The 14,921-nt window shown below is 44.4% G+C and overlaps 1 protein-coding gene across 1 annotated transcript; it reads right to left on the reverse strand.

The window, feature by feature from the left end:
- Positions 1 to 3,349: 3,349 nt before the first annotated feature.
- Positions 3,350 to 14,516, reverse strand: SNIP1 (Smad nuclear interacting protein 1). Its single transcript, XM_026516638.4, has 4 exons — positions 14,199 to 14,516; positions 12,845 to 12,947; positions 5,728 to 6,326; positions 3,350 to 4,839 (listed from the first exon to the last, which is right to left on the reverse strand). Exons 1-4 carry the CDS (start codon positions 14,423 to 14,425, stop codon positions 4,575 to 4,577), a joined length of 1,194 nt encoding a protein of 397 aa, XP_026372423.1. The 5' UTR covers positions 14,426 to 14,516; the 3' UTR covers positions 3,350 to 4,574.
- Between the last annotated feature and the right edge of the window lie 405 nt (positions 14,517 to 14,921).

Here is a 14,921-nt window from a genome sequence, read left to right on the forward strand (position 1 = left end):
TCAAAGTCTTAGCTCATGGCACTTGCTAGGTACCTGATTATTGAATGTTTATGTATTTTAATGAATCAACATGATTTCCAAGCAGCTCTGACTTGGTGAGGTGATTTGCCTGAGCCACTGTCTACCCTTGAAAGGTCCAACCACTGTGATTTCTTTGAACCCACTATGAATCAAGAAGCCTAATGTACCAGCTGTCTTTTCCCTCGAATCTGTGCACTAAGCACTGCCAGGGAGCGGGGAGGTAACAGTCTAGAGCAAAGACCGCTGAACCAGGACTGAGGTGATTTCTCCTCCTAGCTCTACCCCTGCCTTGGTGTGGGACTTGAGGTAAGCAGCTTTATTTTACAGAACTCTTTCCGCATACCCAGCTCCAGTCCTGCTGTCCCCCGGACTGCTCGGTCTGTAACAATGCCGTCTTCTGCTACTGGTTCAAAATCAACCTGTTCTCTAAGGCACACCACAAATGCCAACTCTTGCATCAGGTACACCTCCAGAGGACTCCTCCGTTTCTCGCAGTTGTCATTCAGCTGTCGGCACAGGAAACCTATGCAATCGTTCGTTGGATTAACTCACTTCAACTTAAGAGTAGATGTGAACAAATCAACTGTCTTTCAATTGTTTCCCACTTGCTAAACGGAAACTTCACGCGAGAGACCAGATGAAGCTTTAAATTCCAAAGCTTTAATTTAAATCAAGCAGGCTTCTCGCTTGTATAAATGCACATACCCAGGAATGTTATGGATTCGGAACGCCATGACACAAGCAGGCATTGCTGGCTGATGTGTGCGAGTCACGCTTTGTCTTTCATTAACATGCCTTCTTCTCATTCCTCACATCCACGACTCATTTCCACAAAGGGAAGGAGGTTTGAAAATATAACCCTGGGGGGGGAGCGCCTGGGTGGCACAGCGGTTAAGCGTCTGCCTTCGGCTCAGGGCGTGATCCCGGCGTTATGGGATCGAGCCCCACATCGGGCTCCTCTGCTGTGAGCCTGCTTCTTCCTCTCCCACTCCCCCTGCTTGTGTTCCCTCTCTCGCTGGCTGTCTCTATCTCTGTCGAATAAATAAAATCTTTAAAATATATATATATATATATATATAACCCTGGGGTGCCTGGGTGGCTCAGTTGTTAAGTGTCTGCCTTTGGCTCAGGGCGTGATCCCAGAGTCCTGGGATCGAGCCCCGCATAGGGCTCCCTGCTCCGCTGGGGAGCCTGCTTCTTCCTCTCCCACTCCCCCTGCTTGTGTTCCCTCTCTCGCTGGCTGTCAAATAAATAAAATTTAAAAAATATATATATATACGTATATATATATATATATATATACGTATATATATACATATATACGTATATATATATATATACGTATATATATACATATATACGTATATATATATATATACGTATATATATACATATATACGTATATATATATATAACCCTCTGTGAACTGTATCAAATAATAATCAACCTGAAGTATGTATTTCAGTTCTAAGCCTTTTAAAACCAAGCTATATTGTATACTGGCGTACTCCATACATGAATACAAAAATTAAAAAAAAAAACTTATCTGAATTGATTACTCTGCTTTTACTTATCACCAGAATACAGTAAAAGTATCTGAAAGCTGTATCACCAGTTGCTCTTAACGAAGTGTCCTTTGTCCATGTTCAAATGAGGGAACGAGGTGACTAAGAAGAGGTTTGATGGGGAAAACCTGAAGATTCTGTCCTATACTTCAGCAGAACTGCAGACCACCACAGGTTTTGGGAGAGGGGCTCAGAAACAAAGTGCTGCTTTGTAGATAGCTTGATTTTGACAACACCGATTTGCAGCCAGTGGGGAGAATGCTGGAGAATAAAGAAGTTGCAAATGGCTGGGAGGAACATGAGTTTCCAAGCAAAGAATTCAAGACGAAAGCTTTAGGATTATGTCAACTTCAAATGAGAAGTCCACTAGTGATATCTGGCTTTGGCAATGGGCAGTGTCTTCTTTGACCCTCTTTTTTTAAGATTTATTTATGGGGTGCCTGGGTGGCTCAGTTGTTTGGGTGTCTACCTTTAGGTCGGGTCACGATCCCAGGATCCTGGGATCGAGCCCTCTTCTCCCTCTCTCCCTACTTGTGTGCTCTCTCACTCTCTCTCAAATAAATAAAATCTTAAAAAAAAAGATTTTATTTATGAGAGCGAGCAAGCACAAGCACGTACACAAGGAGGGACAGGGCGAAGGGAGATGGACAAGCAGACCCTGCGCTGAGTGAGGACCCTGACACAGAGCTCAATCCCAAGACCGTGAAATCATGACCTGAGCTAAAGTCAGACGCTTAACCGACTGAGCCACCTGGGCGCCCCGACCCTCTTTCTTAAAAAAACAAAAAGTATGTGGGTGTGTTGGGGGGCACCTTCCCAGATGTTTGACATTTAGAATCTCTTAATGCAAGAAGCTATTCCTCCACTAAAGCAAGTTTTCTTCACAATTGGGACCTCTTATTGAAGAATGTAGGCCAAGTGGTCACCTATCATGCTCCTGAGCAGGACGGTGTTTGCGGCAAAGCCCAAGGCTCACTGGAAGCAGTAGTAGGAGCACAAACTGAACAGAAGGCCCTGGAGGCCAGATTAGTGCCTAATCGCAGCAAGAGAAAGCCATCGGTCTGGATCCATGAAAACAAAACCTACCTTTCAGGGACACACATATGCAACAGGGGGTCTATGGCAGATAGGAAAATTAGGAAAGTAGAGGTCACAGTGGCCAGTGTGGAGCACATGGAGGAGGGATGCTAACTGCTCTCTTGTTAGAGCTTCCCTACATCTAACTGACCTCATTAAGTATTCACTCTTTCAGGGGATCTTTTCCTTTCTTTTGCATCAATACTAGTCAGCTGCCCCTCCCCACACTTGTCAGCATTTAGTCCTGAGTCCACATGGGTAGGTGGGAAGACAATCTCACAGTCTAACAAGTTTCCAAGAGGAATGGCGGGCAGCAGCACTGAGTTGTATCACGCCCCCCCCCGCCCCCCACCACCCGAGGGCAACATAGCAGGGACAGGGATCAACTGGTACAAGACCTGCTATGTAGAACCTGCCCTAATGGACTATTCTGGAAAGGAAAACCCCTTCCCTCCCAATTCAGAAAACAGTGCTACATCAGGACCAGCACTCACTCGCTGATGGGTGAGGGCCTGGCTTCCAGAGCTGCTGCTGGCCCCAACCTCACTATTTCCTGGGCTCGCCCCAGCACACCATCTGCAACTACCTACGCTTACCTCAAAAATACTGATACAAAGATTCCTGTAGCTGCAAATGGACCTGTAAACACAAGGTCCTCTCTGCCAAGAAAGGATAACCCTTTGAAATGGGGCTATATTTACAAATTTTATTATTTTTTATCCCAAAAATACATATAAATGAAAACCTGCTATTCAAATGCAGGGAGGCCTTTGCCTATAATGTAGTATTACATTTAGATCACAAAACATTCTCATATGAAAATCAGTTTGCAGTTCTCTCACTCACACGTTTATGTACACACAACACACACACACTCACACACACACTATATGTAAGTAGTTACAACTCTGCTACTTACACATATTCCTCTGTGGAAAATTAGGAAACAGGGCAACTCCCTTGCTTTCCAGCCTTGGGAAAGTAAATACAACCTCTCAGAACGTTTTTTAAAAAGATGAAACGTGTCAACTACACAACCTCCTTTACACATATACATACGTGTTAGAAGAAAGCAAGGACCGTGCTACATAAATGACACTGTTTTGCAAGAAGGAAAGAGATAACATTTGAATAAAAATGCAAAGTTGAATAGATAGGATGATCAAAACTGTTATGTACATGCTCTATGGAGAAATCAGAATTCTCTCATAGGAAACCGATCCGCGACCCAGTTCAGCCTCTCCTGACGTGAAGTCAGCACCCGCTGCGGGAGCCAGGCTCTCCCCACACAGTCGTATGCTTCGGCAGGTTCCACAAAGCATCTGTTTAAGTCCAACAGTTAATAATGAGGTCATGTGGTCAATTCCCACCCCCCAAAAATGAAGTGCAAAATCAACTTCTGTGACTCAAGAGCTCAACCAGGTCAAAGCTTTGGTATATAATGGAGGCTGTTTTGGTGACAACCAAAGCTTAGGAAGATTCTCTGTTCAGGGGTTTGCCCCCCAAAACAAACACAAAAACAAACCCAGTCCACAAAGCTTAACCACTATATAAATAAAGTAACTGTACAAAGAGAACAAGCCACGACTCCCCTTGAACCAAGGGTTTGTAGCTTCCTAGGCAGCAGTTCTGAAAGCACCAACTAAAGCCACGATGCTTCGACTAAAACACGATGTGTTGGTGAGACTGTTCTGAAAACAAATGCCCACAGGCAAGGGGCTGATGTGCCACAGAAAAAAGTTCAACCAAACAGCAGTCAGTTTTCTTACACTACAACATAAGGTGGTCAGCAACAGAGGAAGACTTAAGGCGATAAGAGGCGTTACAGAGAGCACCATGCTCTCTGACTCAATCCCAAAACCTTTGCAGAAAGAAAAGGTCTCTCGAGCGTTCGGGCTGTTTCTTAGTTTGCTAGCTGTCAGATACTTCCTCTTCCTCCTCGTCATCCTCATCTTCTTTCCTGTCTACTTCGGAGGTGTCAGAGGACTCGTGAAGCAAGACATACTCTCTGCTGCTGAACCCAAATTTAAGTACATCCTTTTCCTTTAGTTCATAGTATCTCTGTGGCTCAATGCGCTTGTTGTTCAAGAACGTTCCATTGCCTGAGCCAAGGTCAATGATGTAGGGCCTCACCCTTCGGCCAACTGTCCCATCAGCGCGGGTATATTCCACAAGCCTAGCAGGGATAAAAGAGAGAAACTTGTCAGCAAAATCCTACCTCAGACCACCCAGCATTTTGCTAACACGGCCTAAACCTGGCAATGACCTGCCTTGAACACAGTTCAAGTCCAAACTCTAGGAAATCAAGGGGAAGGTAAGGCCTTGGATCTGGAAATTGGGAGCAAGTTAAATATACTTAGAAAAGGCGGGAACTGATTACCGAGGGAGTAGGGAAGGAAATTCATGGTAGATCAAAAGTTTAAAATCAGAATCCAAGACCTCTTGCCATGATTAAGAGAATACATTTTTGTGTTGTTTATAATCAAGATAATGCTTCTTGATTTCAACATGTTTTTCAGCACATTTTAGCTCCTGTCCCAATGGGAACAAAGCAGTGGATTTTGACATCAAAGTCAAGAGAGCTACCTTTGAACCAGATCACTTATTAGACTCTGCTGAGCTTCAATCCTCTCACCCGTCGAATGGGGATATGGACAGCTGACCTATCCTCCTCACAGGAGTGTTATGACGATCAAACAGTAACAGATGTCTTACACAAACGGTCAACTACAGATTAGTGAACACACGTGCCAGCCACTTTCAGGTACACTTCCATTTAACCCCCAAAATAGCCCTTTGAGGTAGGGAGAAACTGAGGCACAGAGTGTGGCCTGCCCCAGGTCAAACGTCTGGAAAGTAGCAGTGGCAGGATTCAAAATCTGGATCTCTTGACACCAAAATGTAAGTGATTATTCAAAGGGCGGTTAGAGTCATAATCTTAAGACGAAGATTAGATCTGAGGAGTCTGGGATTTTTCTGCATACACATGTACACAAATGTTAGTAATCCTTAGACTCTCAGCTCCCGCCCACACTTCTGATTCTTCCTGCAAACGTACACTCACCGATACTGAAAGACCGCGTGCTGCTTCGAGCAGGAGGGATGATCGATTGGGATGTCCGCTATGCGGCGGTGCCTGCCCAGCAGGTAGGCGCTCTGCCGATGGATGTACATGACAGGAAGCACCTCGTCATTTTTAAACGGGTAGAGGCGCCATCGTTTTTTGGGGATACGTGCTTCTGGGGGCTCACTATACTTAATGACGACACCCCGGAAGGTGTTGGTGTCCTCAAGAAGTGCCCCAGAGAGTTCAAAGCTTGGCTTTTCTTTCACGGGCACCTCTTTGTCTTTACTGTTGCCACCAGGTCGGGGAACCAACTCCTGAGACTCATTACCACCAGCACTGACTTCATTCTTCTGGCGATTCTCCCGTCTTCGGGCATTGTAAAACTCCCGCTCTGCGTCCTGAGCCTGTAGATTCTGAACGTCTCGGTCCCGTCCCTGAGCCTGCCCACTCCCGGGCCTCTCATTAGGGCTTTTCCTCTGGTGGGAATGGCCCCTGTGTCTGTCGCGGTCGCTGTTTCTAGCTCGCCTGTGTTCCTGGCCCGATGGCTCCCGGTGCTGCCGTTCCTCCCGTCCTCTCCGGGGATGATCCTCGCGTTCCTAAAATTCAAACAGACCCAGTAAATGAAAGGCAGTCCACACTCCATGAACAAGATGCATTCGAAAAGCCACTTGTGATTTGGACTTTGGTATTCAGAGCAAAATGTCCCAGAAATATGATTAGCAGTGGTGCTTGTATTCCCTTGCCAGGCTACACAGACTATTTCCACGCTGTCACCCGACTACAGCTCTAACGCTGCAAGTCCAGGTTCAGAGCCCTAGAAACTAGAGGAGCTACAGTCACGCTCATAGGGAAGCATATACAGAAAACAGAACTAACAGAGTTAAGTAGTCATGTACAAGATAAACACGTAAAGAAAAAACTAGTTATCTCTCACGTCAAAAATGAAAATGTAATAATTTTAAAAGATCTCATTTCAACAGTAACAAAAATTGTTCAATACCAAGGAATACATTTAAGAAGTATGTAAGACATGTAATAAGAAACATGTAAAAATTTAGTGATATTTTTTAAAGATCTGAAAAAAATTGATAAACATATCATGGTTTCTTGAAAAAGACTCAGTATTGAAAATCAGCCTGGTAGAAACTGCAACACATAACATCTATTAATATAGCAATAAAAAAATAAATCAGTAAGAAAGACAATTCAACAGAAAAAAATGGGCAAAGGATATTAACAATTTTCCTAAAAAATATCTAATGAACACATGAATATAATAAACTTATCCTTACTAATAACCAAAGCATCAGAGTTCAAGAGGGAGCCCTGCATGCTATGAGCAAGACTGCCCCACCTAGAAAAGGTAAAGAGGAAATCCTGAGCACTGAGATCTCACGGCCTCCCCTGCTCCCAAGGCCTTCTCCCTGCTATACACAGGGGTCAAGTGTAGGCCTGCTTGCTCAGAGCAGGATTCAGTTTTTCTAGACTTCCTAGCCTCCAAAGACAAGCATCAAGAGGAAGCCTCAGATGCCCATCCCTTCTACCTTAAGATACTCACAAGCTTGCCACCACCACCTACCAGGACTAATCTCATTATGTCCTTTATCCCCAATTAAATGAGTCACAAAAAGAAGCCACAGACTCTAGGTCATCACCCCCCACCTCCCTTGTATTCTAATCCCCATAAGGCTCTGTTCATCCACTATTCCAATGACCAATTAATGCTCAGTCCTCCTTTTAAAGACATGTAGACCATGGCACCTAGGTGGCTCAGTCGCTTAAACGTCGGACTTTTGATTTCGGCTCAGGTCATGATCTCAGGGTTGTGAGATTGAGCCCTGTGTCAGGTTCTACACTCAGTGGGAAGTCTGCTGGAGATTCTCTCTCCCTCTGCCCACCCCCACCCCGTCGCACAGGGTAAAAAAAAAAAAAAGATGGGCAGGTAGACCAGGCAAAATTAGTAAAAAAGGGTATGACAAATTATATAACCAGATAACACAAAATAACTAAGATTTCAATTATTGATAAACAGGATAATATATATAATATTTTTTTAAAAAAGATTTTATTTATTTATTTGAGAGAGAGAATGCATGAGCATGGGGAGGGGCAGAGGGAGAAGCAGGCTCCCTGCAGCAGGGAGCCGGAAGCAGGGCTTGATCCCAGGACCCTTAACCGACTAAGCCACCCAGGCACCCCATGGTTCTTTTTAAATTAAAAATTTTGCATAGGAAACACACAGAGATGCACACTAAAACATAAAGGAAACAAGGAGAACATAAGTATAATAGAGCCTTAAAGTATAAATATCAAGCTATTAAAAGGGTTGCCTCTGGGGATTCAGGTGATTTTGGGGGGGCGGTGAGCCTGCGATTTCGGGGATAATGAGAGAAGTAACCATACACTACATATCCCATACTCTCACTTTTTACTTTATGTACTTCTGTGTTATTACAATGAGCACGCTATCAAGATTTCTTAAATGGTGGTTCAGGTGAATTCAGAGAATGCCTGCAAGCACAAGTCATGCTTAAGTCAGACGCTGTGTGCATTCCTCCTTAGGATTAAGCCATGTGAAAGTCACTTAGTGTCAACTGCCTGTCAAGCCCTATTGCTTAAGAGCCATTTCCAAGTTTCCAGCTGACTAACACACAGAAATTAGCTTTTAAAGAGATAATCTGAGGTCAGGAGGGAAGTTAACATAGATAAGCAAATGAAGATACATCAAAACAGTAATAAGCACAGAAAAGTTCCATTCTAAAAGTCCCAGGATTTATTGTAAAATGTTCATTTAGAAACCACAGGTAAAGAGCTGCCAGCTCTACACTGGAAAAAAACAAAAACCAAAAAAACGAAAACCAGCACAAGTGGTTGACAGCCCTCATCTGGGTGGTGTGGTTCTGGGAGCTGCATTCCGAGAGAGCTAAAGCAGTGCCTGATCAATTCACACTGCACACCTCCAAGGCTGTCTGGCTTTGTATCTTTAAGATAATAAAAAGCTGGCCCACAGTCTCTCAAAGTAACAGGATAATCCATTTTCTTAATGTCTATTTGCACATTGTAACACAAAGTTTCTTTAAAAAGACTGAATGCTGGGGCGCCTGGGTGGCACAGCGGTTGAGCGTCTGCCTTCGGCTCAGGGCGTGATCCCGGCGTTGGGATCGAGCCCCACATCAGGCTCTTCCGCTGTGAGCCTGCTTCTTCCTCTCCCACTCCCCCTGCTTGTGTTCCCTCTCTCGCTGGCTGTCTCTCTCTCTGTCGAATGAATAAATAAAATAAAATAATCTTTAAAAAAAAAAAAAAAGACTGAATGCTTCTCTTGAGGGCAAAGCAAGGGTGTCTGCTCTCAGTACTCTCATTCAACACAGTGCTGGAAGTCCTACTTAGTGTAATAAGGCAAGACAAGGAAATACAATGCAGAGAGATTGTAAAGGAAGAAATAAAACTGTCCCTATGTGAAGATATGATTGTCTACGTAAAAAATCCCAAGAATGGGGTGCCTGGGTGGCACAGCGGTTAAGCGTCTGCCTTCGGCTCAGGGTGTGATCCCGGCATTATGGGATCAAGCCCCATATCAGGCTCCTCTGCTGTGAGCCTGCTTCTTCCTCTCCCACTCCCCCTGCTTGTGTTCCCTCACTCGCTGGCTGTCTCTGTCGAATAAATAAATAAAATCTTAAAAAAAAAAAAAAATCCCAAGAAATCTACAAAAAACCCTCCCGGACTAAATAAGTTAAGTTCAGTGAAGCCACAGGATATAAGAAAAACAGAAAAATCAATTATACTTCTACAGATTAGCAATGAACACGTGGACTAAAATTTAAAATATCACTTATGATCACTCCCCCAAAGAAAAAACTTTGTGTAAATCTAATAAAATATATAAGAACTTAAATGCTAAGAACTACAAATGCCGAAGAAAGAAATCAAAGACCTAAATAAACGACTTATACAGTGTTCATGGACTGGAAGATTCACTTTTTATTAAAAAAGCCAGTTCTCGGGGCGCCTGGGTGGCACAGCGGTTAAGCGTCTGCCTTCGGCTCAGGGCGTGATCCCAGCGTTATGGGATCGAGCCCCACATCAGGCTCTTCCGCTATGAGCCTGCTTCTTCCTCTCCCACTCCCCCTGCTTGTGTTCCCTCTCTCGCTGGCTGTCTCTATCTGTCGAATAAATAAATAAAATCTTTAAAAAAAAAAAAAAAGCCAGTTCTCAGGGCACCTGTGTGGCTCAGTCAATTAAGCATCAGCATCCTGGGATTGAGCCCCGCATCGGGCTCCCTGCTCAGTGGCAAGCTGGCTTCTCCCTCTCACTCTGCCTGTCGCTCCCCCTGCGTGTGCACACATGCTTTCTCTCTCTGTCAAATAAATAAATACAATCTTTAACAACAAGAAAAACCCAATTCTTCCCTAAATACAGCTTCCTGCAATTTCTACCCAAGTACTAGCAAGATTTTTTTTTATATAGACAAGATTGTTCTAAAATTTATATGGAGGGGCGCCTGGGTGGCACAACGGTTAAGCGTTTGCCTTTGGCTCAGGGCGTGATCCCGGCGTTGTGGGATCGAGCCCCACATCAGGCTCCTCCGCTGGGAGCCTGCTTCTTCCTCTCCCACTCCCCCTGCTTGTGTTCCCTCTCTCGCTGGCAGTCTCTCTCTGTCAAATAAATAAATAAAATCTTAAAAAAATAAAAAAATTAAAAAAAATAAAATTTATATGGAAAGACAAAGAAACTAGTATAGCTAAACAATTTTTAAGAAAATGAGAAGAATCTGTCTACCCAATTTCAAGCCTTACTATATAGCGACCGTAATCAAGACTGTGTGGTACTGGCAGAATGACAGAGATCAATGGAACAAAATAGAGAAGCAGAAATAAACCCACACACATATTCCCAATTGATTTTTGATGAAGAAGCAAAAGCAATTTAAGGAAAGAAAGACAGCCTTTTCAAGAAATGATGCCACAGCAACTGAACATTCATAGGCAAAAAAAATGAACCTCAACCCAGGGCTCATACCTTATACCAAAACAAACTCAAAATAAATCATGGACTTAAATGTAAAACTTTGAAGAAAAAACAATCTTCAGGATCTAAAGCTAGGTAAAAAGTTCTTAGACATGACACCGAAAGCACAATCCATACAAAGCAAGGTGGAGGGACGCCTGGGTGACTCAGTCGGTTAAGTGTCTGCCTTCAGCTTGGGTCATGATTCCAGCATCCTGGGATCCAGCCCTGGGATCCAGCCCATCCAGCTCCTTGCTCAGTGGGGAGCCTGCTTCTCCCTCTGCCTGCTGCTCCCCCTGCTTGTGCGCATTCTCTCTCTCTCTGACAAATAAATAAAATCTTTTAAAAATTAAAAAAATACTTAAGGGAAAAGTTGATAAACTGGACTTCATGACAACATTTTTACTCTCAGAAAAACTCTGCTCAGTGAAGGAAAAGACAAACTACAGATTGGAGAGAAATATTTGCAAACCACGTACCCAAAAACGTCTAGTAATATAGAACTCTACAAATGCAACGGTTAAGAAAAGAAAAAAAAAAAACTCAAAAAACTACAACAACCACCCAAGTAGAAAATAGGCAAAAGACTATGAAGAGACATTTCACCTGAGAAGATACACAGAGGACAAATAAGCAGATGAAAAGACGCTCAAGGGAAAATCACAATCAGAGGGGCATCTGGCTCAGGTGGTAGAGCATGGGACTCTAGATCTCAAGGTCGTGAGTTCAAGCCCCATGATGGGCGTGGAGCCTACTTAAAATTAAAAATAAATAAAAAGTAAATAAATCACAATGAGATATCACCACACATCTATTGGAATGTCTGAAACAAAAAATAATGTCAATACCAAACGCTGGTAAGGATGCAGAGAAACTGCTTCACGCACAATACAGGTGGGAATGTAAAATGGTACAGTCACTGGTAGGGACTGAATCGTGTCCCCCTCAAAATTCGTATGTTGAGATCCCAACCACCGTCCTTAGAATGTACCATTTTTGTGAGGTGTGTGTGTGGTTTTTTTTTTTCTTTTGTTTTTTCTTATTGAGATAAGGTCTTTAAAGACGTGATTAAGTTAAGATAACAGCAAAGCCCTAATCCAATATGACTGGTGTCCTTATATGAAGAGGAAGAGACACCAAGGATACGAGCCATGCGAGGACACAGACAAGAAGGTAGCATTTGCAAGCCAAGGAAAGAGGCCTCAGGAGAAACAAAACCTGCTGACACCTTGGTCTTGGACTTCAGCCTTCACAGTTGTGAAAAGATTAATTTCTGTTGTTTAAGGTATCCAGTCTGTGGTAGTTTGTTATGGAAGCCCTAGCAAACTAACACAGCCACTCTGGAACACGGTTTGGCATGCAACTACCACACAATCTAACGACTGCACTCCTGGGCATTTATCCCAGAAAAATGAAGACGTGTTCACACAACAACCTATACGCAAATGTTACAGAGCAACCTTATATATAATAGCCAGAAACTGGAAATGACCCAGATGTTCTTCAATGGGCAAATGGTTAAATCCACACCACTGACTATCACTCAGCAATAAAAAGGAATGAACCACTGACAGGTACAACCACCTGAGTGAATTTCCAAAGAACTGTGCTGCGTGAAAAAAGCCAATCCCTAAAGGTTACACGTATGATTCCATTTACATAAAGTTCTTCAAGTGACAACATCACAGAGACGGAGAACAGATTAGAAGTTGCCAGGACTTGAGGAGTAAAGTGGGTGAGGGAGAGAAGTAGGTGAGACTTCACAAGGGCAACATGATGGATCCTTGTGGTGATGGAAATGTTCTGTATCTTGACTATAGCGATGTCAATATTCTCCCTGTTGATGTTGTACTGGAATTCTGTAAGACATTACCAGTGGGAAAAACAGAGTAAAGAGTATACCTCTGTATTTTTTTAACCACTGAATGTAAATCAACAATTACCTCGAAGTAAAAAGTTTAACAAAACAAGCAGGGAAAAAAACAAAAAACCAACCCAGTTTCTAGAAAAACCCATCGCAGGTACAGGTAAACACACACGATTTTGTGTTTGTTATGACCGAGGAGGTTCTAGATTTGGACCTGGTATCAAAACATCTCAATACACTTACCTGTTTCACTTTGACTGTTGAGTGGTGAGGGCTTCGGCTTCTCTTACTTCGAGGAGACTTGCTTCTTCTCCCTGAGGACTTGTTTTTCTTTTTGGCTGGGGACCTTTCCAGAGCATGGTACACACAGGGTTTTATCTCAATTTCCCTTCCCCCATATAAATTCACTTCAAGTATCAGGCTTACCTACTAACACAAACAGCACATTTGTCAACGGCTCTGTGTTTCACATTAAAGGAGGTGGGAACCTCACTCTCCAGCCCTGACATCTTCCTTGAATTCCAGACCCACATACAAGGCTCCCCACGGAGACTTCTCACTGAGCATAACTCTTGCTTCCCAATCCCTCAAAACCCTTTCCTCCCTCCATCTCTGCCATCTCAGGAACTGGTACCACCACCCACTCTGTTCCTCAAGCCAAAACCCTAGAAAACACCCTTGACTCTTTTCTCTCTCACCACCAATGCTCCCCACGCCCTCCCCCCACAACCACATCAAACCATCAACAAGTCCTCTGGCTCTATCTCCTCCCTTTCCCACCTCACTCCTACCACTCTCCTCAATCACTAGACAATTTCCCCCCTATTTCTAGAACAATCACATTAATTCTGCTTCGGGTTCTTTGCGTGAATTGTTTCCTCAGGCTGGATCTTTACGAGACTGGATTATTCTTACCATTCGGATCTCAACTCAAATGGCATCTTTTCAGAGAGGCCATCTCTCACTTCCCTCCAAACTCTATCATACTGTTTTAACCTCTTCTTTAACCTAATACTTGTTACTAACTGAAACTATTTTATCTGCTTGTTATTTTGTCTCAAGGCTGGAGCACATCAATTTCTCCAGGGCAAAGACAATCTATTTTGTTCACCCTTGAGGCCCCTGTATCTAACGCCGTCTTTAGCATGCAGTAAAACTATGCTGAAGGAATAAATTAACGAGTCCAGCAAGAGACGATTTTCTTACAAATCTCTACCAGGTAGCTAGCCTAGGCTCTCAACGTGGAATCCTTTGGGGGCAGATCACTGGAAAGCCAACGCCAGCACTCCATTTGCAGGCAGATGGGGAAAATCTTTTATTTAAACCCGATCAGTGCTATCTGCTCTGCCGTACTCGGCCAAGAGCTGGGCACAGAGATGAAGGAGCGGGATCCTACCCATTAGGCATCAGGCGCTTAGCGCAAGTGACAGGTACCAGATTAAACATTCTTTAGCACAAGCACGACCGGTTCACTTCCAACACCTTAAGATAAAATCCAAACTGCGGCGCGCAGCATTTCAAGGTGTGCTTCTGACGCTAGCCCTGTCTTTTCTCAATGAGCCAGACCCAAGTCCATCCCGGGCGCCTTCCCACTTACCGGCTACCTCCTCGGGCTCGGTTCCCGCGGTGACCAGGGCGGCCCGGGTCGCCGGCCGGCGGGGACGCGCTACCGCCAGAGGAATCTGGGCGGCGGTGGGCGGGAGGCGCGGCTTCCGGGCTGAGGCGTTCCTGCTTCACCTTCACCACCACTGCCGCCGCCACCACGTCCCCATCACGGTGCCTCCGCCTGCTCCCCCGCTCCCGCTCGCTCTTTACCTCCTTCATGCTGAGATACGAGCCGAGCGAAAGAAAAAGGAGTCCGTTGCGCTCCTCTCGCTAAAGGAAATGACGGGCTTGACCCCTGGACTTCCGCTTCCGGGTGCGCGATCTCCCAGAAACCCTCGCGGCGGAGAGCTAAACACGTGACTACGATTCTGTAGCGGGCGGGGCTGTAGGCATCGACTGGGGTGGCGGGAGTTTTAAGTGTCAAAAAGAAACTTCTGGGAAAAAGCTCCCCTGGAGGCTGTTTGCTGCCGCGTTATTAGTAATTACTAAATACGGAGACAATCTGAATGCCCAGCAGTAGGAAATTGTCGCCATTCGTAACGCTGTTTACAAGCTCTGTGACAGAGGGAGGAATCCCTGATTTGTTCAACGAAAGAAGCGGGATTAATAATGGTGCGCAAACCGTGATTACATTTAGGTTTGGAAATACGAAGTTAAGGAGAGAAGGAAATGGAATCACACATAGTAGCCCGTGGGCAAGTTATTAGCATTTCCC

This window comes from Ursus arctos, unplaced genomic scaffold (genome assembly GCF_023065955.2).
Source record: "Ursus arctos isolate Adak ecotype North America unplaced genomic scaffold, UrsArc2.0 scaffold_32, whole genome shotgun sequence".
Classification (NCBI taxonomy): domain Eukaryota; kingdom Metazoa; phylum Chordata; class Mammalia; order Carnivora; family Ursidae; genus Ursus; species Ursus arctos.